This window comes from Macrotis lagotis, chromosome X (genome assembly GCF_037893015.1).
Source record: "Macrotis lagotis isolate mMagLag1 chromosome X, bilby.v1.9.chrom.fasta, whole genome shotgun sequence".
Lineage (NCBI taxonomy): Eukaryota > Metazoa > Chordata > Mammalia > Peramelemorphia > Peramelidae > Macrotis > Macrotis lagotis.
Window position 1 is genome coordinate 259,555,030 of NC_133666.1, and position 27,750 is coordinate 259,582,779.

At 36.1% G+C, this 27,750-nt stretch overlaps 2 protein-coding genes across 3 annotated transcripts in view; one reads left to right on the forward strand and one right to left on the reverse strand.

The window, feature by feature from the left end:
• IPO11 (importin 11) overlaps nucleotides 1–25,489 on the reverse strand; it is a 196,945-nt gene extending 171,456 nt beyond the window's left edge. Inside the window, exons 1-3 of one of the 2 annotated variants that reach the window (XR_012471534.1) lie at nucleotides 25,382–25,444; nucleotides 6,331–6,474; nucleotides 3,126–3,226 (exon numbers count right to left, since the gene is read on the reverse strand). Coding sequence is in view for 1 of the 2 variants with exons in the window: in XM_074200996.1 (XP_074057097.1) it covers nucleotides 3,126–3,226; nucleotides 6,331–6,468 (239 nt within the window). In the remaining variant the exon portion in view is untranslated. Of the gene's footprint in view, nucleotides 1–3,125; nucleotides 3,227–6,330; nucleotides 6,475–25,381 lie in introns of both variants that reach the window. The other variant, XM_074200996.1, reaches the window with a different exon arrangement.
• LOC141499019 (protein SCO1 homolog, mitochondrial-like) lies at nucleotides 16,008–18,849 on the forward strand. The gene is given in 3 exon segments (XM_074201991.1): nucleotides 16,008–16,102; nucleotides 18,155–18,347; nucleotides 18,349–18,849. Coding segments are annotated over 3 exon segments (789 nt in total).
• Nucleotides 25,490–27,750: the final 2,261 nt, after the last annotated feature.

A 27,750-nucleotide genomic window follows, 5' to 3' on the forward strand; every position in this document is an offset into this window, starting at 1 on the left:
TAGAAACTGAACTACTTAAAAGAGAAATTAACACAATTCAAACCATTCATTTAGATTCAGCAAATTGTGAAAGAAAATAAAGCTAAGAGTAAATGACCCCTATGCCTTTGCAGAAGTCTCATTATTTAAGAAAATATTTTAAAAAGCAGCATATCTTACTAGAAAATGCAAAATATGCAAAATTCATACATACTTATGCAATTCAATTTAAAAATGTAATCTGAATAATGGTTTCTAATTGACAAAGGAAGCCTAATCATGAGACTAACACTTGTGTCAATATTTTCCTCTTTTAGGAATGTTACTCAAACATTCATCTTTAGCATGAATGTATTATAGTTTTCAGAATACAAAGCTTTCCACTTAACAGATAAATGTTTTAACTCAGATTTTTAAAGTTTAAAATATTGATCTATTATACAATTCTCCCTTCTGAGAATAAATTGAAATAAACCAGAAACTTAAAATATATTCTGTTTTAACAAAGTCACTCATAAGGAGCTGAACAACTTTTCTTACCTATCCAACCACAATCCAAAAAAAATGGGTCAAGAAACAATTAAAAGGCAATTGGAAAAAGTAAAAGAAAAATCATTTTAGGGAACAACTGAGCTATATGTAGCCCAATACCATATAATCACTAATTTCTAAAATTACCAAATTCTTCTAAAACTAACACAGTCTGAAAATAGGATAATTCTGTTACACAAAATATAATCATATTAGGCTTAAATAATAATTTTAAATATTTCATTTATTTCCCCAACCGGACATGTTTTGTTAAGATTCAAATATTTTTAAAATATTTAAACAATTTTTTAAAATATACACATCTAAATATAATTACTTTTTATAAATTTTATAATTTTTAAAACTTGTAAATAATATAATTATGCAACTTTTTAAAATCTTGTATAATATAATGTAAGTCTTTTATAAATATTGCAATCAATAATATAAATCTAAAACATTTATAAAAATGCAATAGTTAAGTGGTCCACACTGACATGTACTGGATAAATAAAGAAACATTAGTTTACTATACAAAGTTGCCCATATTTTCTATTGTATTTATTTCAAACTTATGTCTACTTTGCCTTTTAGTTAGAAGCCTTTTTTTCCTCTCTCTTTTGAGGATTATCAACATAGACTGATGTGATTCTGACTGTGTTTCCTTAATAGTTAATTCTTTCTGTGGGTTCTAGTAAGTTTTCTTTGACTTGAAAGCTCTTTATTGTGACATTTCTAGATAGTTTCGATTTGGGGTTTCTTTCAGGAAAGATTGATGGATCCTTTCTACTTTAACTTTGTCTTCTCGATCTAATTGATCTGAGTACTTATATCCTGAAATATAGAATCTAGGATTTTTTGTTTGGTTATTGTTTTCAGAGTTTAATGTTGAGATTCAACCTGTTTTCCAATCTATTTGGAAATTGTTTTCAGTGTATTCAAAGATCTTTTAACTGAAATTAACCAAATACTGCACAAAAATACTACAAATTATTAGAATAATTTCTAGAGAAGGCTTAAGATTAAATCAACACATCACTTGTAAAAAATGATTAATATGAAGAGACTAAAAGAAAGCATGGGAAGAATCAAATGTACCAAAACAAAATGAAGAAAGCAGAAACAGGAGGACTAGTGACAGTAAGTCACTTGTGGTGACTACAACAATGTAAACAGCAAGAATAATACCAAACTTAATACTATGTACTTTTGTAGTCAAGCTAAGCCATGAAGAAGAAATAAAAAGATGCAGTTCTTTATGGAGAAGAAACATTGCATATATGTTTAAACTTGACTGAGGTATTGATTAGTCTTACTGAACTGCTTTTTTTTCTTTCTTATTCTTTGTTATAAGGAATGCTTCCTTAGATGGGAGAGAGGTTAAAAAATATTTAGAATTGAAACCTATAAAATTGACTAAATTGACAAAAAAGGAAAATCATCAATGTTGGAGGGAATGTGAAAAAACTGGGACATTAATGCACCATACTGGAGAGCAATCTGGAACTATGCTCAAAGTACAGTAAAACTATGTGTACCCTTTGAACCAGCAATACCACTATTATTAAGTCTGTATCTCAAAGAAATCATAAAAAAGTACAAAACATACAAAAATGTTTATAGCAGCTCTTTTTGTAGCAACAAAGAACTGGAATTTGAGAGAATGTCCATCAACTGGGGAATAGATGAACAAATTATGGTATTGAATGTGATAGAGAATTAATAACACTGTGTGATGATCAACAATATGGTGGACTTGGCTCCTCTCAGCAGTTTAGTGATTAACGTCAATTCTAAAAGGTTTATGATGTAAAGTGCCATCTACATCCAAAGAAAAAAACTATAGACTAAATGCAAACCCAAACATACTATTTTCACTTTTTTAAAACACATTTCATAGGTTTTTTTTTCTCATGGCTTTTATTCCCTTTAGTTCTGATTCTTCTTTCACAAAATTACTATGGAAATATTAATCTTGATTTTACATTACAAATTGTACATACAAATCAGATTACTTGCTGACATGGGGAGATGGGAGGGGAGTTGGACAATATGGAATCAAAAATTTTCAGAAATATGAATGATGAAAAATATTTTTGCATGTAACTGGAAAAAATAACATTCAAAAAAATCAAAGTAATGTAAAAAAAGATATCAATAGAAAATTTATTTTAAAGATCCAACCATGACAGAAATGATCCAAAAACACTTTCAGATTTTTCCAAGTTCCTGAAACCTCATATTACCTGACAAAGTAACCTAAAAGCACTTTATACATTTGTACTTATACATTTATACTTTGTAGGTAAGCAATATTTCAATGATCAAATAGAATATCTTCTTTCTATATGATATCGAGAATTGTTAAAAATCACATAAAAACCCAAAATGATCAGTACACAGCTAATGAAGAATTTAGTTTGTTTTATAAGTTGATTTTTCTTAAGTTGGAATTCATAGTTGATTTTCTATTAGGATTCTAATATAAAAGACTCAAAGAATAGAAAATTTTCTACCTATTCTGAATATCCCAAAGAGATCAAACTTTTAATATTATGAAACATCACAGAAAACATTAAATAACCCCCACCTCCAAAAAAAGGAAAGAAACTTACTGAGGTGCTACACGTCTCCAATAGCGATCAATTCCATTTTTAAAATACAGCACGGCTAGCCACCTTACATTTATATCCAGAGTATGGTTTGTAAAAATATTCTGCAAATAACAATGGGTAGTATTAAAATAGATATATGTCACTTCACTCTTCAGTTCATATAAGTCTTCTTAGGTTTCTCTAAAACCTTCATCATTTCTTAGGAGCACAAATGGAATCCATTCCATTCAAAAACCGTATTTTATTCAGCTCCTACCAGGTGATGAACCCCTTTTAGTTTCCAGATAGTTACTACCACTAAAAGAGCTGCTTATATATGAATATTTTTGTACATATGGGTTCTTGTTCTGTTCTTTAATCTCTTTGATCTCTACTTAGTAGGTTATGTACACATATTTTAAAAGTTTTGGGCAGAGATCCAAATTAAAGTCTCTGGATTTTGAAACACATGAGTTATGTGATGTTCTTTTTTTAACTCCTCATTACCATCACATGTTCAGTACTGAAAACTTTTAAATCACCTTTTTAAAGAATTGAGAGTGAATTTATTGAGTTTATTATTTTACTGGATCTGTTCATCTGACTGGTATTATTATACAATTTCTTATTCTACATGCCATATTCAGCATTTCTACTTCCTCACAGTAGAATAGCCTGTTATTTATCAGAACCTCCTTCAAAGGATAGGCCACAGAACTAAGTAGATTTTTTTTCCCATAGGAAAAACCAAATATTCCCACAAAAACACACGGTACCCAAGAAATATTATTGGAGACAAGAATTTTCAGATGAAAATGCCATAGAATACCCTGAAGCAGCTACTTGATCACTGGAGGGTAAATTGTTGAAGCCCAGCACTAGCTACTTAATAGGTATTTAATAAATATTTTTAAACTAAATTGAGTAAAGGTTCTTGGCACAAGTCCCTCACAGGTCAGTATTGTGGGTTCAAATGATCTAGCCTAGCCCTGGATCAAGGCCAAGCCAAAGTTAAATTTGGACCTGAAACTACCTTCTAGAAATGGTTCAAAAGTCAGTTGTTCAAACTTCTGGTTTATTTCGATCTAGATCTATACTCTTGGTATCTGACTACAACCAAATGTCCAAGAACAACAATATGAACATCACAGAGAAATGAATATGTGTACTCTGAGTCATAACAGATACAAAAGAAATTGATGGACAAAGTTGACACTGCTTGGGGAAAAAAGGAAGAACTTAAAACATTGAAAAACTACTAAACTACTAAAAAAACTGAGTTATTGTTGTCCTTCATTCTTTAGAAGAACCAAAATGATATCACCAAGTTGGGATTGGTCAAGGTACAGTATATGTCCAACTATAGCTAATCAAACCAATATGAGCTGAGAAGGTTCTACTATAGATTGGGCACAAATGATCCATATGAACATTTGAAGTGGAAATGTCTATAAATTTGCCCATCTCACATTTTTTCTGAGCTACTCCATTTCTGTTTTGCTCACAAAGCCTTCCTTGATGCAAGCACATAACACTGAGCAGTCCTTTATCAGTGTCTCCCATGTCTCAGAAGCAGTTCCAAAATTCTCCAGAGAGACCTTAAGAGTGTCCCTTGAATAGCTTCTTCTAGACCTGTATGAGCATTTGTCTTGTTTGAGTTCTTATGAGACAGGCTTTTAGGCAAACCTACAACTGGCACTCAAGCAATGTGTCCAGCCAATTGGAGTTGTATGCTCTGCAGTAGAATTTGAAGGCTCTGGCATTTCAGTTTTAGGAAAGGAAGGACCTCAGTGTCCAGTATCTTATCATCTGAAGTAACTTTCAGAATCTTTATAAAACAATTCAAATGGAAATGATTCAGTTTCCTGGCATGGCACTGTCTATACCATCCAGATTTCACAGATATACAACAATGGGTTCAGCACAATAGCTCTGAAGACCTTCAGTTTGGTAAACAGCCTGATACTCTGCTCTTGTCCAGTTTCCTTCAGAATTTCCCAAACACTGAGTTACCTCTGGCAATTAGTGTGTCAACCTTATCATCTATGACAATCTTCCTTGCAAAGCATACTACCAAGTAAAGTGAACTTATCCATAGTGTTCAAAATTTCATTTGCCTCAACCAATGGTTCTACATACGGATGGCATGGTGGAGCACTTGTGTTTTCTTGGTGTTGTTAGGTTAAAATTAGCATAAGTAAGAGAAAATCAAACCATACTTTGCTGCATATCAGTCTCAAAGGCTGTGCCCTGAGCACAGAAGAAAGAACTGAGTACATGTATAATGAAGTATAGAAAAATTAGGAGTAAGAGGAAAAAGTAACAGACTCAATTCTACACAATTCTCTAAGTCAAAAGAACTAGGAAAAATATGTGAAAATTATATAGAATCCATTTTTTTCTGATCAAATAACTTTCTTAATCTAAAAGCAATTAAACAATGGAACAGACTACTTCACAAGAGTAATAAATTTCTGCTACCAGAAATATTCAGGGGGCAGCTAGGTGGCGTAGTGGATAAAGCACCGGCTTTGGAGTCAGGAGTACCGGCCTCAGACACTTAATAATTACCTAGCTGTGTGGCCTTGGGCAAGCCACTTAACCCCATTTGCCTTGCAAAAACCTAAAAAAAAAAAAATTCAAGAAAGAAAAAGCTATCCATACATGTTAAGGGAAAAAGAAGGGTAGTTGGGTGGATCAGTGGATAAAGCACTAGCTCTGGAGTCAAGAGAACCTGAGTTCAAATTTGATCTCAGATGCTTATTTTAATAACTACCTGTATGACCTTGGGCAAATCACTTAATCCCATTGTCTTGCAAAAACAAAACAAACAAAAAAAAAGGGATGAGAAAAGGGGATCTCTACTTTTGATGGGTGGTCAGATGTCATTGCAACTTTAATTCTAAGATTCTTAAGACTTTTATATTATATAAGAGATTTTAATTTATATCTGCTTTTCATTTTTTCTTCTGAAGGATTATAAAGATTTGGAAAGACTACATAACAATATAGAAATGTATTTTAAAACACCTAGGGACTACAAATACACAAAAATAATAATAGTATCTAATCCATGATCTGCCACTTGTTACATGTATGACTGTAGACATGTCAAACTCTCCCTTAAGATTCCCATAGAGGTGAGAGGTCAACTTTTCCTATGGCTTGTCAATCATAATGTTCTAGGTATTTTGTTGGCCAAAAAAGGATAAAAATTCCAACTTACCAACAATACTGAGTAGAAGCCTGGCTGCGTCTCCCACTGTTTTAGCTGTTCTTCAGCTGGTTTCAACACTGAAGTATCTTGACTGGTGGCCTGAGTTAAGACGTGAAGAACAATAGTGCTGGCACTATTGAGATCCATGGAAACCTGATAATGATATTTTTAATCTTAGAACACATTATACACATTAAAAAAATTAATAAAAATATCAATAGGAGTTAAAAAAATTTCAAGAATGAGTCATTTTAAAGGACCAAAATATTCAAAAATAATTTTAATAAAATGCAAATGATATAATTCTATGTATCTACCTATTAAAAAAAGTTATTACTACAATTCATAACCTAACAGCAATCACACAACAAGTAGTAAACTTGTCAGAAATCTTAAGATATGGAACAAAAGTTGATAGGTTGAACTAGTCTCCTAGTTCAGGCCGATCCAGTGACTCAGACCTGGGATGACAATGCTATATTTATGTTCAGAGATCATAAAATACCAAAAAAAAAAAATGCTATTTCCGTCTACTTAAGTGTGCAACATAATCATTAGCAAAAGTTATCAAAATGAAAAGATTTGAGTTGCTTTACCTGTTTATCTCTCAATTAATATGTACTATCCCATTCACAACAAAGAATTTCACTAAATCTTCCAGAGCATTAATGTACAGGCTAGGTCTTTATGTTTTAAAGAGAAAGGAAGTCAAACCAATAATTCAAACCCAAACTCCTCTCCCTTCCTTTCCAATCTAATCCCAAAGATAGCTTCCCTGCCCCTTCTTCAAGGAAAACCAGAAGAGTCTACACAGTTAATTCTGCCATAACTGGCAACCTTGGTAAAACTGCTAAAAAAATTAAATAAAATTAAAAAGGCACTAGCAACTCAAATTCAACAAAAACTGTTTTAATCTTGAGGTTAAATGATCCTTGGTAATATTTTAAAGGCTAGGACCATTAACTATAAGTAAACAAGTCTCTAAAACAAAGTCAAATTCTGTAATTTTATTGACTCAGGAAACATAATGAAATATCTGAATGATATTTGAATTCTCAAGAGATGAGGGAATTCAGGTGCTTTAATTCAGGTTGCCTATAGTGTCAGAAATGGTCACTTAAGATCTGCTGGTTTGCTTAACTATTTTACTTTGTTACAAGGTAGGGTCAAATTCTGGAAGGATGAATATTATAATGTTATAAAAACAAAAACATATCAAAAAATTCTACAAATAATCATTATAAAATTGATCTAATTTGTAAATGATTGTAAAAGTTCCCCAACTCTAAAAAATTAAGGATTTTCCAAATTAATAATCTGCAGATCTGAATTTCCTTCAAAAAGGAAAAGTATGTGTAAGTGGAACAACATCCAAATAAAATAAAGGTTGTGAAAAGTAGTTGCTTATGAAGAACTAACTGACTATTATAGCTAATGGAATTTCAATCAACTTTTGGAATAAAATTTTCTATTCAAATGACTGAGGTAATTCAGAAATTTAGAAATGTCCTTTATTGTATTTCCATCTCTAAACTTACTCCTCCAGTTTTTATTCATCATTCATTCTACAAATACTCATTCAACAAACACAAAAATATACCAGACATATAAGAACCTCTTAAATGTCTTTAGCCAAAAAAAAAAAAAAAACTATCTTGGTCTATTAATATATTCATTTTTTTAATAACAGAAGAATGAATTAAGTAGCCCATGGTGCCACCTACTGGTAATATTAAAAGTTCTTTTTGAGTATCCTAACCTAAATCACAGCTTTCCTGAGAAATGCAAAACTATTAAAGAAGATTTATTATGAAAAAGGTTCAGTAGGAGTGACAAAGATTAAGATCAGAGGCTAGAAGAAATATAATTAACAAGATAAGAATAGTCTAGATAAGTGATTCTCAAAGTTGGGGGTCCCCAATACCTTTTTCAAGAGGACCCAGAGGTCAAAACTATTTTCATAGCAATACTAAGACATTATTTGACTCAGAATATTCCTCCCTTTTCCTACTATATGTCTGTTGCAAGGTGGATTTTTTTCCTCATGTAATTTAACACAAAAGCAGATATGAGAAATCTGCTGAAACTTGTAAAAATATGTAAACAACAGTACTAGCACTAATTTTTGTTTTGAAATGTTATTTGTGCTAATATATAAAACAGTTTATCACTAATTTTAAATTTAAAAATTTTAAGATTTATCAATTTCAATTTCTAATATGGTAAATATTGATATATTACCCATATAAACAAAAGTTCACAATTCTTAAGCGAACAAAGGGGGGCTTAATAATTTTTTAAAGTATAAGGGTCCTGAGATCAAAAAAATATTTAAAACTGCTGTCTTAGAGGTTTATCAGGAAAAGGCAAATTAACAGAAGGGTCCTGAAGATACTGAAAACAGAAACAAATTTAAAAGCTTCAATATGATCAAATTAATTACAATTATGATTAATAATGAATTGAATTTACAGAGTATTTAAGTTACAAAACACTTTTGCACATTTAGTTTGGGGCAGCTAGATGGCGCAGTGGATAAAGCACCGGCCCTGGAGTCAGGAGTACCTGGGTTCAAATCCGGTCTCAGACACTTAATAATTACCTAGCTGTGTGGCCTTGGGCAAGCCACTTAACCCCATCCATCTGCCTTGCAAAAATCTAAAAAAAAAGAAAAAGAAAAAAAAAAGAAAGCAGTGCAAGCAATTATCCTCGTCTTAAAGAAGAGGAAACAAACTCAAGTTCAATACCTTGCTCAGGATCAAAAAAAACTATTAAATAGTGAAAAATCCAAGTCTCCTGCCTACTTCTTATAAAATAAAGATAAAAGATATTGAAGAGTGTAACTCCCCTTAGTTTATCAGAATGTCCTAGTACCAGTGCCTTAATTATCACATTTTGTAAAAATGAATTATTAGAGAATAAAAAGGTCATTGAGGAAAAACTTAGCTATAGTAGATATTAAGTAAATTTGCTTGAATAAAATATATTGAAGGCAATCAGGAAATCAAGGGGGGGGAGAAAGAAATCTGTTGAAAACCTTAATACTTAAACTATCATATAATAGAAAAACTATATTGGCTTTGGAGTGAAAAATATGAACCAGTTCTTCCATTAGCTTAAATATCACTTTATATTTATGATCATAATAGCTTATATTTATCTTTCCTGGTAAACACATTCTCCAAGTTCTTAGAATATAGATATATTCATTTAGATAGATGTGCGTGTGTGTGTGTGTGTGTGTGTGTGTGTGTGTGTGTGTGTGTGTGTGAAGTGTGAGAGGTAGCATGGTACCATGGATCAAGAACTGGTTCTGAGTTCCAGTGCAGGAACCAATCACAACCAGTAGAAGCTACAGCAGTGAAATCACAGGTCCAGTTATCTATGTGCTAAATGTAATCAATTACACCAGGGGTCAGTAAATTCTGAACCTCAAGCCAAATCAAGTCAGTTACACAAATGGCCCGTGAGCGGCTTTATACAGTATTAAATAATGCTTTATTGTACTTTAAAATGTAAAAATCCAGTTCAAGGTCATGGGCCATACAAAAAAGTTCCATAATTCACTAACTAACCCTTAAACTAGATTATCAAATTTCTTGAATGCAGGTGTCATCTTAAAATTTGTTTTTATTACCACATAATACCATTGGCATTCAATAAATTATCATGAGTAGCCAAGACAAAGTTTACATGAAAATTACCTTTGGGGAAAATATGAATTCCATCAAATCAATCAGTTGTAAAACAATTTTAAATATAACACCTAAATGAGTTATACACAAAAACACAAGTGAGCATAAAATTTGATGAAAGATAAAATACTTATCTGAAAGGATTCTTTAATCTAAAATATGAACAACGCACATAAGTGCATCATACATACAGACACCACACAAATAGACCATCAAACTGTGTTTAGCAAAATATTCTGTATTTGTGGGAATAGTGTTACTTAAAAGGGAGGGTGGTTGAGATGAGAAAACTCTCCAACAGTTCAGAATGCTTTTAATATGATTTTTCCTTCCCAGCAAGTAAAAATACAATATATGCTAAAATAATTTATGCTTGCATGCTTGATTTTTAAAAAATTAAAAGCATATCATCTTAATTCCCTACTGCAGAAGTTTTCAACCTTTTTGGCCTCAGGCTCCCCTTATACTACTTCAATTCTTTAATATATTTTTTTAAAATATCACTTTTATTTTCAGTTCCACATTCTCCCCACCCTCAATTCATCACAAATATGAAGTGACACCAGACAAATTTCAGCCATTAAAAAAAAAAAATCCAGCAAGAATGAAAGGGGAAAAAAATATGCTTTCATTTGCACATCTGTAACTAGCTAGAATTTTTCATCATGAATCCCTTGAATACAATAATAGTCATTGTGTTGCTCAGTTAACCAAATCCTTTACAGTTGACTATCTTTACAATTTTGCTCTTTAGAATACTGCTGTGTAAATTTTTCTCCTAGTTCTGCTCCTTAACTTTGTATCAGTTCACACAGCCTTCTCAACTATCCTTTTCATCATTTCTTACCACATAACAGTTTACAACACATTCATATACCGTAATTTGTTCAGCCATTCCCTAATTGATGATCACCCTGCACTTCCAATTCTTTACCACCACAAAAAGAGCGACAATAAATATTGTTGTACCTAATGATCCTTTCCTTCTTTCTTTGATCTCTTAGGGGTATAGAACTAGTAGTGGTACTGCTAGGTCAAAAGATACGCACGTTTAATAGCTTTTGGGGTATGATTCCAAAATTCTTTCCACAATGGTTGGATTAGTTCACATCTTTACAATATATTTAGTGTTAGAAATTTTCCCACATTCCCTTCTAGAATCTGTCATTTCCCTTTTCTGTAATGTTAGCCAATTTAATGCATGTCAGGTGTGGTACTTCAGAGTTGTTTTAATTTACCTTTCTTGGATTACTGGTAACTTGGGCCATTTTTTTATATTATTATAGATAACTGTCTGTCCTTTTTTTAGAAGAAATCAAAGCTATCAAATTGGAAAAGGTCCTTAATCTTACAAATTTGACTTAAAACCCCTTTATATTCTTAAAAATTGAGAACTCTACATTAGAAATTAAAACTGATATTTTTAACTGTTCATTTTAAAATAAATATTTACATATTAATGTAAGTAACATGTTTTATGAATAACCATATTTTCCAAGACAAAAAAAATTTAGTGAGAAGAGTGACATTATTTTCCACAGTTTTGTAAATCTCTTTTAATGCCTAACCAAACAGAAGACATCTCTAGATTATCATGTGCTTTTGCATTCAATGTACTATGATATGTTGTTTTGGTTAAAGTAATCAAAAAAAAGCCTCACATTGATATACTTTATAGGCAAATAACAGCTTATATTATTATAAAAATAGTTTTGAACTTGTGGACTCCCTAAAAGTATCTCAAGACTACCAGGAGTCCACTGATCACATTCATAGGATAGCTGCCCTGCTAGAATGATCTTTTCTTAAAAAGACTGAACATTAGAAGACCATTCCAAATACAGATTATTACTGTTCATGAGGGGATCAGATTAATGGTCTCCTCGCAGTTCTATTAGCCCTTTAAAAAGAAAGGTATACTTAGGGCTCCTCTATGATTTTTCTCAAAGTTAAAGTACTCTGTCTCCTATTCAGCCAGCTTTAACTGTAGATAATGTGTTCAGACCTTTCTCTTTACTACCATTCTGCTACCTAAAACTATTATAACCCTCTTCTAGGCTTTAAAATTTTTTTTTCCAAATTATTATAGGAAAACATGTAGAAGTTTAAAAATAACAAAAGGAAAAGTTACAAAGTCTATGATCTGTGAAAGGAAAAAGGGTTGAAAGTTGGTGGCCAATTCTCTTTAGCTCAGTTTTATACTATTATAATAGTAAGTGGTACATTTTCTGTTATTCTTGTGGTTCAAATCTTAGTACAGAAAACAAACTTTAAGAAACAGGATGAATTATTTAGTAATACTAGAATTTGGACACATTCTATATTGCTTGAAATAAGAGACATTGTAAGAGACTTAGTATTCAGGACTTTTTATGATAGTGTTTCTTAAAACAAGTTTTGACCTGCACATGATTTCTACTACTTACTCACCATTAGCAACAGAACTCTTGCTTATGTGGATCTCAAAAATCTTTCGATGAAGGATAGCTTTAAAAACCCACTGAAACATGCAGACTAAAAATATCTAACAAAAAACTGATTGACATATTTAACAAAACTTTATTCAGAGAGAACCTAAAAATGTTGTAAACTAGTAGTCCTTAATAGGTTTTTTTAATTGCCCTGATATCCTAGAAGCAGAAGGAAAAATAGAAATGGAGAGAATCCACAGATCCCCCCCTAGAAAGAGATCCCAAAAAACCAACCCCTAGGAATATTATAGCCAAGTTCCAGAACTCTCAAGTCAAAGAGAAAATATTACAAGCAGCCAGAAGGACACAATTCCAATATCGTGGAGCTGAAGTCAGGATCACACAGGACTTAGCAGCAACTACATTAACAGCTCATAGGGCTTGGAATATAATATACCAGAAGGCAAAACAGCTTAGAATGCAACCGAGAATTAACTACCTAGCAAAACTGAATGTCCTCTTCCAGGGAAAAAGATGGACTCTTTCAATGAACCAGGGAAATTTCAAATGTTCCTGTTGGAATGGCCAGAGCTGAACAGAAGGTTTGATCTTCAAAAACAGGACTCAGGTACAGCATAGAGATTGGAGGAGAAGGGGAAAATATGAGGGACTTAATGAGGATGAACTGCATGTATTCCTGCATAGAAAAATGACACTGATAATACTCATATGAACCTTCTCAGTTAATAGAGCAGGTAGAAGGAGCTTTTATAGTTGAAGCACAGGAGAAAGCTGAATTTGAAGATAAAATATGGTGCAAAAATGGAGTCAATAGAAAAAAGGGAACTGTAATGGGAGAAAGAAAAAGGAGAGGGGGGAATAGGCCAAGATATTTCATATAATAAGATTTTTCTTTATTACAATGAGCTATTGCAATGATATGGGGCAAGGGGGAATGAGGGAATCTTCACTCTCATCAGAGGTGGCTAGGAGAGGAAATAGCATATATACTCAATGGGGTATAGACATCTGGAATAAGGAGGGGGGGACAGGGGGAAGGGGGGGGATGTGAGTGATGGAGGAGAGGATGAACCATGGGGGGAGAGTGGTCAGATATAACACATTTTCCTTTTTACTTCTTGCAAGGGGCTGGGATTGGATGGACTGTCCAGGACCATTGGGCCAGTTTGATGCTGGGCCTAAGGGGCGGTAGGGGGGGTTCGGGGCCTCTTGGCCCCAGGGCCAGGAATCTGTCTGCTGCGCAGACAGTGGAGTCAGAGTGAAAGGAGAGAAAATATAGTACATGGTAGTGGAGAAATACGAAAGGAGGGAGTTGCTATCAGCAATGGCAATGGTGGAAAAATATGGAAGTAACTTTTGCGATGGACTTATAAAGAATGTGATCCACCCACAACAGAGTTGATGGTGTTGGAACAAAGACTGAAGCATATTTTATTTTTATTATTATTATTATTATTATTATTATTATTATTATTATTATTATTTTGGGGGGTGCAGGGCAAATGGGGTTGGGTGGCCTGCCTGGGGCCGCATAGTAGGATGATCGTTGGGTGTCTGAGGCCAGATTTGGACCCAGGTGCTCCTGGCTCAAGGGCCAATGCTCTGTCCGCCACCCAGCCACCCCTATTATTATTACTATTTTATTTTATTATGGGTCTTTTTTTTTTTTGGTTTTTGCAGGGCAGTGGGGTTGGGGTGGCTTACATGTCACATGGCTGGGTGATTGTTGGGTGTATGGGACCAGATATGGGCTCGGGTGCTCCTGGCTTCAGGGCTGGTGCTCCGTCCATTGTGCCACCTGGCCATACCTATCTATAATTACTATTATTATTTTTTCTTTAATTTTAATCTCTCCCCTTTACTCACTCAAGCGAGTCTATATTTTTGGGGGGAAGGGGGTATTTTGTTTACTCTTGAACAAGAATATTTTATTAAGTATAAAAAAAATTTGTTGGGGCAGCTAGGTGGCATAGTGGATAGGGCACAGGCCCTGGAGTCAGAAGTACCTGATTTCAAATCGGGTCTCAGATACTTAATAATTACCTAGCTGTGTGGCCTTGGGCAAGCCACTTAACCCTGTTTGCCTTGCAAAAAAAAAAAAAAAGAAAAGAAAAAAAAGAAATATAAAAAAAAAGAAATCAACTCCTTTAAAAGTAAAAATAACCAACTGAAAAAAGAATGTAACTCACTCTTTAAAAAAAGTACAACTAAGGGGCAGCTAGCTGGCACAGTGGATAGAGCACAGGCCCTGGAGTCAGAAGTACCTGAGTTCAAATTGGGTCTCAGACACTTAATAATTACCTAGCTGTGTGGCCTTGAGCAAGCCACTTAACCCCATTGCCTTGCAAAAAAAAAAAAAAAAAAAAAAGTCCAACTAGAAAAGGAATACAACTCATCTAAAACTCAAATCAGCTAATTGGAAAGGGAATGCAACTCAGCAAAAGTAAAATTAACCAACTGAAAAAGGAAACTATTTAGTCACGTTTTATTTATACTGTGTGCATTTCACACATGATGCTCTCCCACATAATAAACCTTCTGTGAATAGGGACAATTTGCAGAAGAGAAAAATGAAGAGAACAGCAGTAGCTTAGATGTATAATGTCATGGATACAAAAAACATGAGCTAGATAAACTTCCAAAGGGAGTGGGAGACAGAAGCCCTAGCATGCTCTGGTCCATGGTCACAAAGAAGTGGTTATAACTAAGAGGCTGAACAACATTGGTTCTTTGCATTTATCCCCATGCTAGCATTAGGTTCCTGGTACATAGTAAAGGATTAACACTACTAACTGTGAGGGATGGCCTTTCATGAAGTTTCCTCATAAAAAAAAAAAATTCCTATAAACAAATGGCAAGAATAACCTTCAGTAAAACTTCCTCATGAATGTACTCTTGTCCCATCTTATCTTAGAAACAAGAACTGTCTGGTTTCAATAATACCCATAATTTTTGGAAAATGTGGTAATTTTAAGAACTGAACTGGCTCTATGATTGAACATCTCCAAATTTGATCAGAGGAAATGCATAATGGGGCTTTGTAAAACATCCCTTTTAACAGAGTACTGACTAGCTTTGAATAATTATGGAAATAAGAGATTGAAAAATATAACTTTCCAATAGAATAGATTAGTTATGAATGATTAGGATAATAAGGATTGAATTTGCTTTGCACCACTTGGGTAATATTAGTAAAAAGATTGTGAGCTTGTCTTACCAGCCAATGGTGGGATAAGACAGAATAGAGACAGGATCATGATTATCATCATCATCATTATTAAAGGAGGTCTGTGAGTTGCTATCTTTGACATTCCCCGGCTGATGTTATTTTTGCAATAGGGTCTGTGTCCTTTTGATGCAGGGAATTGTGGATATAGCAGGTATTGTGATTAGAAACAAATTTTGTAGAAAGAAAGTATTGTTTGTACAAAGTCACTCCATTCCAGAATGGGAGAAGCCTTGGCTTGCTCCCCTTTCTTCCGGCTTCTGTTCCCCTCCTTTCAGCTTCTGGTTTCCAGCTACCTGACCTTGCCCACTAATGATTCAAGCTTATACCGGCATGACAGAAAATGACATACTGGACTTAGAAATCATACACCTTGGGACAGGAAGGACCAGTACACAGGCTTGCCTATTGGAGAACACCAGGGCCTGGTTAGGTGCTAGACTTCTCCCCAAGTGCCACCTTTATCCAACCCGCTACAGATGTGCATTTAAGTCCAGAAGAGAAGCTCATTTTCATCTCTTTCTGAAAGGATAATTATCTTTCTCTCTTTCTTAGGCAACATTCTCCCAGCATAGGCCCTACTGGAGAATCATGGGCTTAATGTCATATGGCTGGATTAAGCTCGCTCGCGCTCTCTCTCTCTCTCTCTCTCTCTCAAACCTTGCCTAGCCTGATCTCAAAATGTTTTTAAGAGAAAAGCTTTTAATCTGTACACTTTGTAGTCTTCTGTAATAAATCTCCAGAGTAGTAGGTGAATTCATTCACTAATCAAAAAACTCTGTCTTTAATTAGTGATCCCAATCATCCTTCCACAGTACTTTTCCTCATGAGAAAACAAAGACCTTTCCTGCTCTCTAACTCAGACTCCAGACTCTTGATTCCTGTGGTCATTAACCCACACACTAACCACAGTAGGTGATTAACAATCAATCATAATTAATGAAAGATTAATATACAATAATCAATCAATAATGAATGATTCAAGGTTTCTTGAATTTTCCATGAACCTCTGCTTATTAACATCAAGCAAGACACAAAATAGGAAAATTAAATAAGTCACTAAAGTACATGCCACAAAATGAATTGCACAGGGTTCAAATGAAAGACAGAAATGATGAGTCCATAAAGGGGAAAAAAAATTAAATGGATAAAAATGTCTCTTGTCCAGGTTATGCCATGCATCTGAATGTCAGTCAATAACACATCTAGACTAAGCTGAACTGAACACTGTTACATACTAGAGATACACATGGTCTAACTCAGGGTTAACTGGGGAGGGGATAGACACACAGTCATGTACAAAGGAGCTATAAGAGGTAAGGGGAAGGAGAATAAACTTTTATATAACACCTATTATGTGCCAGCTTTGTGCTTTTATTTCAGTTGTTCCTCACAACAATCCCCATTTTACAACTGAAGATACTAAAGTAAATAGTAATTAAGTGACTTGCTCAGGTTCCTACAACTAGGTAATAATGTCTGAAGCTGGATTGGAACTTAGGTCTTCCTTATTCCAGATCCAGCTTTTAAAGACTGTATATAACTGAGCCAGCAGCTGCCTTTATATAGAGCAAAAGGTGAGAAGGAAAAAAACAACAACAGATAAAAGGCATTAGAATTAAAGGCAATTGGCAAAAGCATCCTATAGAGTGTGGGATTTTAGCTGGGACTTCAGAGAAGGAAGGAGAGAATTCCAGGCAGAGAGGATAGCCAAAGAAAATGATCAATAGGCAGGAGATAAGGCTAGTATGAAGAGAAGAGATCATTGTCATTGGACTGAAGATCTAAGATCAAAGAAGGTTGATATTGCAATCCAGAAGAGTTTATTGAGTAGAAGTTGACATGGTCAAAACTGTACTTTATGACAAAGATCACTTTGACAACTGAATAGAGATTGGACTAGAGAATGGAGAGAATTGTAACAGGTAGACCCACCATCAGGCTATTGTAATAGCCCAAGAGGTGACAAGGAACTGCACCAGGGTGGGGCCAATGTCAGAAAGAAGGGCATTTATACAAAAGATGTAAGAAAAGTAAAATTAACAGGCTTTGACAAAAGACTGGGTGATGATACCTATGGTACGAACCTGGGTGACAAGGAAAATGTTGATACCCTCCACAGTTATGGAGGAAACCAAGAGTGAGGAAGGAAGATGATGAGGGAAGATGAATTCAGCCATAATGTCACTGCAATAATATGTAAATATTTATTCACAGCAAATGCCACAGATAAGTGTTTTCACAGGTTCATAGGATTTAGAGCTGGAAGGGAAGATAGTCAACCCGGTTGGCACTGTGGTCCTGCAGGGCCCTTTTGGTCCCTTGTAGGCTCTCTATGGGGCCATCAATTCAAGAACTGTGGTGCCAAAGCCAGACTCTGGGGGAAAAGGGAGACTTCCTGAGATAGGAGGGGGAACTTTGGGACCATGGTCCTGGGGGAAGCTGATGTTTTGGCAGTCTGCAGGTGGACTCTGAGGGAGCTGGCCCTTCTCCACTGCAGGGCCACTACCACAAGGAACGAGGGGGTCTGAGTGGCCCCCATGCATCCTGCAGCCCATTTCCTCGAAGTCCCTGGCATTCACATTTGCTATTAGTGGAGCTTTATTGTCTGGAATGAAGTACTTCAAGAAAGAAAAGGCAGAGAAATTAGAGAAGGAATGGAAGAGAGCCATAGGGAAAACCTTTACTTGGAGGACCTTTCTCACTCATAGGTCATAACAGAGAACCCAAAACAGATAAAGACTACCTGGGACAATGGATACTAATTTACTTTGGTTTCACTCATTGTCCTGAGGAATTGGAAAAAATGATAATTGTAGTGGATGAAATTGAAAGTATTCCAACTCTGCCAAATTTAATACCACTTTGCATCGCTATTGACCCAAAGAGAGACAACAGAGAAGCTGTTGCAAGATATGTGAAAGAATTTTCTCCCAAGCTCATTGGCTTGACATATGGTCCAAAAGAGATTGACCAAGTTATCAGAGCTTACAGAGTCTATTACAGCCCAGGACCCAAAGATAAAGATGAAGACTACATAATGGATCATATAATAATAATATACTTAATTGGCCCAGATGGTGAATTTCTGGATTATTTTGGCCAAAACAAGAAGAATTCAGAAATAGCTGGTTCAATTTCTGTACACATGAGGGATCACAAGAAACACTCCTAAAATAATGTTACTTCTGTTGCAGTGATATTTTCTTACTAGTAAGAGAACTTTATCTCCCTTAGGAGATGGTGTACATGATTTTCAGTTCCTCCAAAATCCTATACTCTGACTACACTGAACTTTGTTTTTTCCAAAGCAGGAGAAGAACAAGCCAAGTTTGCTAAATTCTTTGAATTGCTTTAATTTAAACAGGAAATATCTAAAAAAAAAAAAAAAAAGATGGTCAACCCTATCCATCCCTTGAATTGTACAAATCAGAAACTGAAGCCCAAAAAGTATAAAAGATTAAAATTTAGCTATATTATTATTACCTGGCATATACAGTTAGAATAACATTACTAAAATAATTTACAGTCATAATAAGTTTTATTATAGCTTAGGTAGAAAGTCAGGATGTGAACCTAGGTCTTCAATCTTCAAATCTCATGTGATCTCTATGACATCATTCCCAACTCGAAAAACAAAGGGAAGGCATTAAGGATATTACTCAAAAAACATATCAGAAAAGGAAGTAGGTTAGTCATGTAGTAAGAGCAAGGTATAACTAAAAGATAGTCCAAGGGCTATACTGAGATGCAAAAAGACATAGAAGATCTCCAGGAACCTGGAGAGACCTTCTGTAAAAAGGAGTTAATAGAGAAATATGGGCAAGGAAAGAAAAGATGGGGTGAAATCTGCTCCAATATAAGGAATACTCAAATCAAGGAGATTATGAATTCTTTAAAAATACTGAAGCAAAACTCCCATTTACGTAGTATTTTCCTTACAACAGCCCTAAGATTCACATTCACATTTGTAGATGAGAAAACAATGGTTTCAGAAGATTTAAGTGACTTCCCAAGTAAAACAATAAGTTTTAGACACAGGATCAGAAGCAGTCTTTTCATTATACCTAACTTTATTGCTTTTAAAATCACTTATTTAATATGATCAAGAGGAAATTAGTGGGGATAAAGAAGTCAGAGGGACTTAGAAAACAAAGAGCCCTGGAACAAAACTGATCAGGGTAGGTGGTAGGTAACCATATTAAACAAACCTTAATACTCAATAATAACCTAGACTTCTCAAGGAGAGATCAGATAATGGTAATCTTTTATGACCCTCTCTTTTCCTCCTTGATTATAGGGGGAAAACAACCATAAAGAAAAAAACAGAACTACAATACTGTGACAATATAATTCCCCAAGATTACATTTAAAATCCCAGTCACAATTACTGAATGAATACTAGCCAAATACACTGCTCAAGTTCCTTTCCTTACTTACCACTCCCTAATCCTAAAAATCCATGTATTGGAATGGTTTGTCATTTCCTTCTCCTGATCATTTTTCAGATGAGGAAACTGAGGCAAATAGGATTAAATGACTTGCCCATAATCACACAGCTATGAAGTGTCTGTGAAGAGAAGTCTTCCTGACTCCAAGCCCAGCACTTATCCACTGAGCCACTTGGCATGTCAGGCTCCTAGTAGGTGCTTAATAAATGTTTGTTTATTGATTAGGAAAGGGAAAAGGGAAAAAGCATTTATATATCCACAATTACATGTCAAGAACTGCTAAGTGCTTTACAAATATAACCCTTCTAGGTAAGTGCTATTAATACTGAGGAAACTGAGGCAAACTGGGTCACACAGCTAAGAAGTGGATGAGACCAGATATGAATTTCAATTTCAAATCTACTAAACTTGATAACGTAGACTTTCATTTTATTCTTTAAATTCCTGACACTAAGTACAGTGTTTGACACACACAGTAGATGGTTAAAAATGCTTGTTCAATTAAATAACTTGCATACTTTTTAAAATAAGCTTAGTGAGGGAAATAGTCAAGTAAAATCATCTCTCCCAAGCATTTAAGGATGGAACTGAAAAAAAGAAAAAAGTACTATCAGAATTACTGTAAAAAAAATTATTTTCATCACTCATTAAAATAAAAAAACCGTATCTAAAATTCTAATATCACAGTTTCCAGCGAGCTACATAAGAGAGTAAAAACAGCATAAAGAAAACAGATAATAGTTAGCATTTATTAAGTATGGTTAACAAAGCACTTTACAAGTCAATTCATGCTCACAACTCTGTAAGGTAAGTACTATTATCATCACACACACATTGAAGAAAACAATTTTGAGTGTTAATGGGATTGGTTCTCACAGTATCTGTAAAAAAGCTCTAAATACCAAAAAATCTTGCAAAATAATCTCAGATTTTATCATTTTCCCCAAAAAGTGATTGAGAAAATATCAAGAATTACTTACCCAGATGTCTACTTTCCCAGAAGGATACAATATCTATGACAATAATCCATACATGCATTACAGTCAATCTTGATGAAGGTTTGAGAAAGAAATCAAGTGAATTTTCCCAAGTAATATATAATATTTAAAGGGTATCTAAGTAGCTCAGTGGATAGAGTCCTAGGTCTGGAATCAGAATGATCTGAGTTCAAATCCAGTTTCAAACAATTGCTAGCTGTGTGACCTCTGAACAAATCACTTAAGCAGTGACTTTCAGCTTCTCCATCTGTAAAATGGGGATAATCACAACATCTACTCTCAAGAACTGTTGTAAAGATCAAATAAGAAGCAAGTATTTAAGCACTACATGTTAACTATTATTGTCATTTTTTGTTATTTTTTATTACCATTAAAACAGACCACAACTTTACAATTACACATCCAATTATTAGGAAGATATATAGAGGATAGAAAATCTCACCATTACTTCTTTGATAATGATTTCAACATTTTTGATTTGGCAAAGCAAAATAACAGCTTAAGATTCTTCTCTGACAAGATATCTTCCCTATACACATCAAAAGCATGATTCTCTGAAAGCTTTAACAGAGATAATTTTGTTTGTGTAATTTTTATAAACTTATTAATATCAAGTAAGGCATAAAAGAGGAAGACTTGCTTGCCAAAGGTATTAGTCACTTTCATGAAGGATGCTAAATACAAAATTTAAATGGATGAAACAGTTCCTATGAATGGTGAGGTCCTCCACAGATGGCACTATACTGATTTAATAAGATATGAAATGATATGACGTTTGAAATGATATGATGTTTTTCCTTCATTCTCAAAGAAGATCATGACATCAGGAAGGCAATGCCATGATACACACATTGGATTTGAGTGGGGGACATGCCTCACTTCTCCTCCAGTCATCTGGGTCCAGGGGCCAGATATAAACCTGGAGATGGCCCTGGATGTGAGGCAATCAAGATTATATGATTTGCTCAAGGACACAAAACTATGAAGTGGAAATTGTCTGAGGTTGAATTTGAACTCCCATTCTCCTGGATCCAAAGCCAGTGTTTTATCCATTGTGCCATTCCTGTCCTACTACAATGATTTACATCAAGCCTAGCAAGGAAAAATTCATCATAAGGTTAATAGTAGAAAAACTAAAAAGATAAATCCCTATTATTCAAACCAACGTATGCAGGGCAATGACAAAGCACAAAGCTTAATATCTTGGACAAATACAACATGTGAATTGAATGAAAAAATAAATAGAAAGAACAATGCACTGAATTGTTTTGGGGAAAATGCTCAGTGCTTTAATGACCCTAAACTTCTCCCTCAAACAAATGCATATCTTTTCACACCAATACTCTTCTGATGATGTTTTATAAGTTAAACATTATAGAATGCCATACTCTCCAAAAAATTAAAGTTGAGGTGCACCCAAAAACAATGGAGCAGTAAATTGTGGCTATAAGAGGTAGTTACCAACCAAGATTATTCAGAATGAACAGTATAAAATATCATTAGAAAAACATGATTTGAAAAAGTGAGCAGGTCATGTGACAAAAAAAAGGGATAATTAAGAATATCACACAAAAGTTTCAGTGCTTCTCATATTAAGTGAACTCATTTGACACTGTATCTTCAGCTTTGTTTTAAACTCCAAGAAAAAAGATGTTCCTGCCAGGACAAACTGATCACTTCTAATCTCATCACAATACTGCTAACCTTGTCTAGGAAACTGTCCCTCAGTTTCCTCTCCTTTCTAAAAAGAGGGCTGGTAGGGGGCAGCTAGGTGGAGCAGTGAACAGAGCATCAGCGTTAGAGTCAGGAGGACCTGAGTTCAAATCCAGCATGACACTTAATTGGCTAGCTACGTAACCTTTAAATTAAATTAAAAGATTTTTAAAAAGAGGGCTGATGGGTAAAGTATTAAACTCTTCACAAAACTTTCCTTTATGGAACAAACACAGAAACTGAACTTACAGACTATTCTACTCTCCATCTGTAGCTCTGCTGTTTCCTCATTCACCTTTATGATATCCCTTTTCCTTTCAGAAACTGTAAACTCCTTGAGGACAAGGACTGTCTTTCTATTAATTGTATCCCCAGAGTTTAGCAGTCCCAAAGTGGTTGAGGGACTTGCCCAAGGTCTTCTCACTCCAGATTCAACACATTCCCTACTGTGAAATGGCAGAGTACAAACTGAGGGAAACTAGAAGAGAATGTTGCAACTATGTTCCCATGAGAGGTAGGCTACTTAAGTCATGGTTGTAGGTCTGTTTCTTCAGCTGTAAAAAGGAAACAATAATTATATTATCTTCCTCCAAGGAGTACCCAAGGCAAGTGCTTTTATACAACAAACCACAAGGCTGTTTTAAATGTGAACTAACCTTAGCCAAGTGAAAAAGATGGACCACATGATCCCAACCTTAACAGCTGTTATTTTATGCTTCTGCACAGCAAACTTATTCCTTTAGGTATCTCTTACAACACCCATTCAAAACAGCCCTGCACACACTCCCCACCCCGTTTGAAAGAAATGTAACAATTGAGGGGATTAGGAAAGGTTTGCCAGACGGAGTATCACTTTAAATGAAAAGTTTTTATTTTATCTCAGGACTATAGGAAGTCCCTCAAAGTTCTGAAGTCATTCTCTTGTTTTAGGAAGATTATTATCACAAGTGATGGTGTCCAACAAATCATTAAAACTTCCATCAATTTTTGCATTAGAGGTCAAGGAAGTCAAATAAAAACAGTGGAAATTGTAGAGACTTCCCATATAATTACTTAAGTCATTGTTCATTCGTGTATGACTCTTCAGGAACCCTTGTGGAGTTTTCTTGCCACCTATAATGGAGTATAGGTGCAATTTCGTTCTTTAGCTCATTTTTACAAAATTAGTAAACTGAAGCAAACAGGGTTAAGGGTTGGGCTCTGGGTCACACAGCTAAATTGAGCACCTGAGGCACATTTGAACTCAAGAAAATGAATCTAATTCACTTCACCATCAAACTTCCCTTTAGTACTTTAACTTCAAACTACTAGTTCTAATAAAATCCTTCCTCTACTAGGAATTTGTATTCCCAAAATAATCCAAAGAATTTTAAATCATGTCATCAATGCATAGGAAAAGTGGGAATTGATCACAACTTTATAGAAAACCTTTCTAAATTTCAAAGCTGCTTCATTTCCAACTGAACTAGGGTAGACAATCCTCCCCACTTCTTCCTACAGTTTTCCTCTATGTTTTTCTTTTTAACAATAACACAACATTTATTTCCCATTCATTATTTCTCTATTCCCCCCCACCTAAAAGCTGATTATTCAGGACTGTGTATAACACATAAAGCATTAACAAGTATTTCCACTTTTCCATTCTTTATTCCTTCTTTCTCCTGCTTAAAACCCCATTCCACTGAGCCCATTTTAATGGTTTAAAAGAAAATATGCAAAATATAAATTAAAATAAATATAAAGTCATAAATAACTTATGTAGTTTTTTGCAATACAAACACTCTCTGAGACCCAAGATTCAGAGGCCCTTTTACATCAAAAAACTCCCAACTCTACCAAGAACCTGTCTGAGTAAGGGTCTCTAACTTAATAAACTGCCGCAGATAATTAAAGATCTGTTCCAACTGTGCATCCATCTATTGAACTCTGGCTCCTAGGCACTGACTGAGGTGATCGTGACAACAGGGGTAGGCTTTTCCATTTCTACTTATGGACTAATCATTCCAAAATTTCAGCTACGAAGGAGGATCAAAGAATCAACATTTCTCGAACCTGCACACGTCTACCCCCCCTTCATGTCAAAACCAATTCCATTCAGATAGGTGGTCGCGGAAACTTTTATTGCTCAAAAATCAAAAGCAAGACATTAATTTGGAGATAAAAACACTGTTGCACTAAAGTCCACCGCGACCGCGGGGCTAAGCTGCAAGAAACCCCGGGGCTATTCTATTCCGGTTTTTTTGCTGAATCACAAAGCCCCCGGGGCTCCCTAGGCCGTGGCCGCGGGCGGCCTTCTGGGCCAGGCTTCCGACTTGCTCCGCTCCGTGCCCCGGGGAAGCTGTGTTGGAGAGGCTCCGAGCGGGCCCTGCAGGCTCTCCCCGCCAACCGCGGGCGCCCGCGCCGCCACCGAGCCGGGCAGCAACAGCTCCACGCCCAGCGGGCACGAAGGGCCCCGGGGGCTGCGGGCACCCTGGCTGGGCCCGCCGCCCCGCCGCCCTCACACGCCCGCCCCCGGGGGGCTGGGGCAGGCCCGCTCGCCGCTCACCGTTAGGCTCGGCGCGGTCGCTCCTGCCTGGCCCAGCTCGCCCGCTCCCTCCACGCAGCGCCACGCGACGTCGCTCGCAGCGGTGCGGGGCACAGCCTTCCACGCGCCGAGGTCTGCGCCGCCTGCTCCCGAGGCCGAAAGCCGCTTCTAGGAGCGCGCCATATTTCATCACGTCACTCTCAGCGTCCCGCCTCCTTCCCCTCCCCCCGCCCCGGCTCATAAATTTTGCGTCATGGGATCCCTGCGTGCGAGGGGAGGGGAAAGCAACCCGGCGAATCGGGCGCCCACCGCACATGCGCGTTAGAAGCCGGCTTAGACACGCTTCAACCTTTTGCGGCTGCGCAGGGCAGTGGCGTGAGAAGGGAGACTCTCCGCCGAGACGTGTCACCCCTGGCAACCAGTTACAAAGGAGTGGTCCAGATGTTGCGCGAGAGAGCAGGCCGCCACCTCCTGGCAGCATCTCTACAAGTGCAGAAGCGTATTATCCTCGTGGGTCCCGTCCTTTGAGCTTCACCCGCATGAGGAAACAGTTTGCAGAGGCTGTAGTCTTGTAGAGCAAAGAAGCGGAGGGTCCGGGGAGCGGCAGCGGAGGAGGGAGAACCCTCGGCTCCGCTGCTCTCAGTTACGCCCGTGGCCTTGAGCCAGCCTTTCAGTCAGGCATCTCTGGGATTCAGAAGCTTTGTCCATCCAAAGAGGCTTATGTGCCCTTGTCTACTTATATATGGAATGGGACGGAAGCTTCTTCAGAGCTCAGCTCAGGCATTTCTCTTGATCTAGGTGCACTTAGTTTCCTTTTCTCTACAAGGAGGGACAGAATTTAAAGCAAGAAAAGTCTTTCGGAGACACTCTAGTCCAACCTCTCCTTACAGGTGAAGAGATGGGCACAAAAATAAATTGACTTGTGTAGCACATGCCCTGCAGTTACTATCCTTTTCACACTGACAAATTGAATGTGACTTTATTCCTTCAAAATCTAGAAGAGGGTGTTTTTCTTTTAATTCTATAATTCACAAGTCCCTGATAGTGTGCTTCCTGCCATAATTAATCAGTTGATATCCATTGATCAACCAGACTTAATTAGCTTTTTTTAACTCAGGTACTCCTGACTCCAGCTGACCCTGAGTTCAAATCCAGACTCAGACACTCAAACAATTACCTAGCTGTGTGGCCTTGGGCAAGGCACTTAACCCCATTTGCCTTGCAAAAACGTAAAGAAAAAAAAGGATATCTTAATATAGTGATATAGATGGTACAAACATTTCCCCACACACTCTTCTATCAGTATATATAAAGTACACAGGAAAATGGGCAAAAAGTGTTTTTCACAGCTTCTGACATTCCTTTTGCTGGAATCCTCAAGATTATACTTAGATAAGGAATAGCTCTTCTGCTAGTCTCTTTGTAGATCATTGAATCTTCCTTCAAACTGACCTCAAGTTCCAATGAAGACTTTGCAATGAGCCACAGGTGTCCTGGGGATGGTACTAGGGTGTCTGATGAAAAATTCTAATCCTCTGGTCCTCTGAAATTCCTTCGATTCTTCTGTGGCCAAGGGGAGGAGCTGTGGAGGAAAACTGGGGCTGAGATCTGAAATTCTCATCCTCCCCACAAATGATTCCTTCTTAGGTGTTCATAACTTAACTGCAAAGACACTCAGGTTAAGACCAACTCAGTCATGGAGCAGCTAGGTGGTGCAATAGATAGAGCACTGGCCCTGAGGTTAGGACTGGAGACACTTAACAATTACCTAGCTGTGTGACCTTGGGCAAGTCACTTAATCCGTCTTGCAAAACAAAAAAACAAAAAAATAAAGTATATGTATATGTGTGTGAATATTAAAAAAAAAAGACAAAGTCAGTTGATTTCCTGTTTCAACTAGGGGAAAATGGTATACCTGGGTCTTGTTCACACCTAATGCACAATTGCCATATTTTCTTAACTGGTAATTATATAAAGGAATCTTTTCCCCTATATTAAGTTGAGTGGAGAGACTTGACTGATTTAGTCAACCCTTTTCCTATTACTTAGAATGGGAAAGCAATTTATTAAATATCTGTACTGTACTGTGCTGAGGGCTGAGAATATAAATAGAAAAGCAAGTCTATTACTGCTCTAGAGGAAGCAATACATACAGGAACTTTCAGCTTTGAAACAAATGAAAAGGCTCATAGTCCTTAGGTTAATTAAACTGTTGAGAAGAGATTATCCAGGCAGCATGTGGGTGAACCAGTTCTAAGGGAAAGAATAATTGAATCAAAAAATATTATATGCTAAGTACTGTGATAGGGATACAAAAAAGAAAAAACGTCTACTCTCACTAAGCTCCCATTCTAATAAGAAGAGATTCCAGCTGTAAGTCATATGGAGAG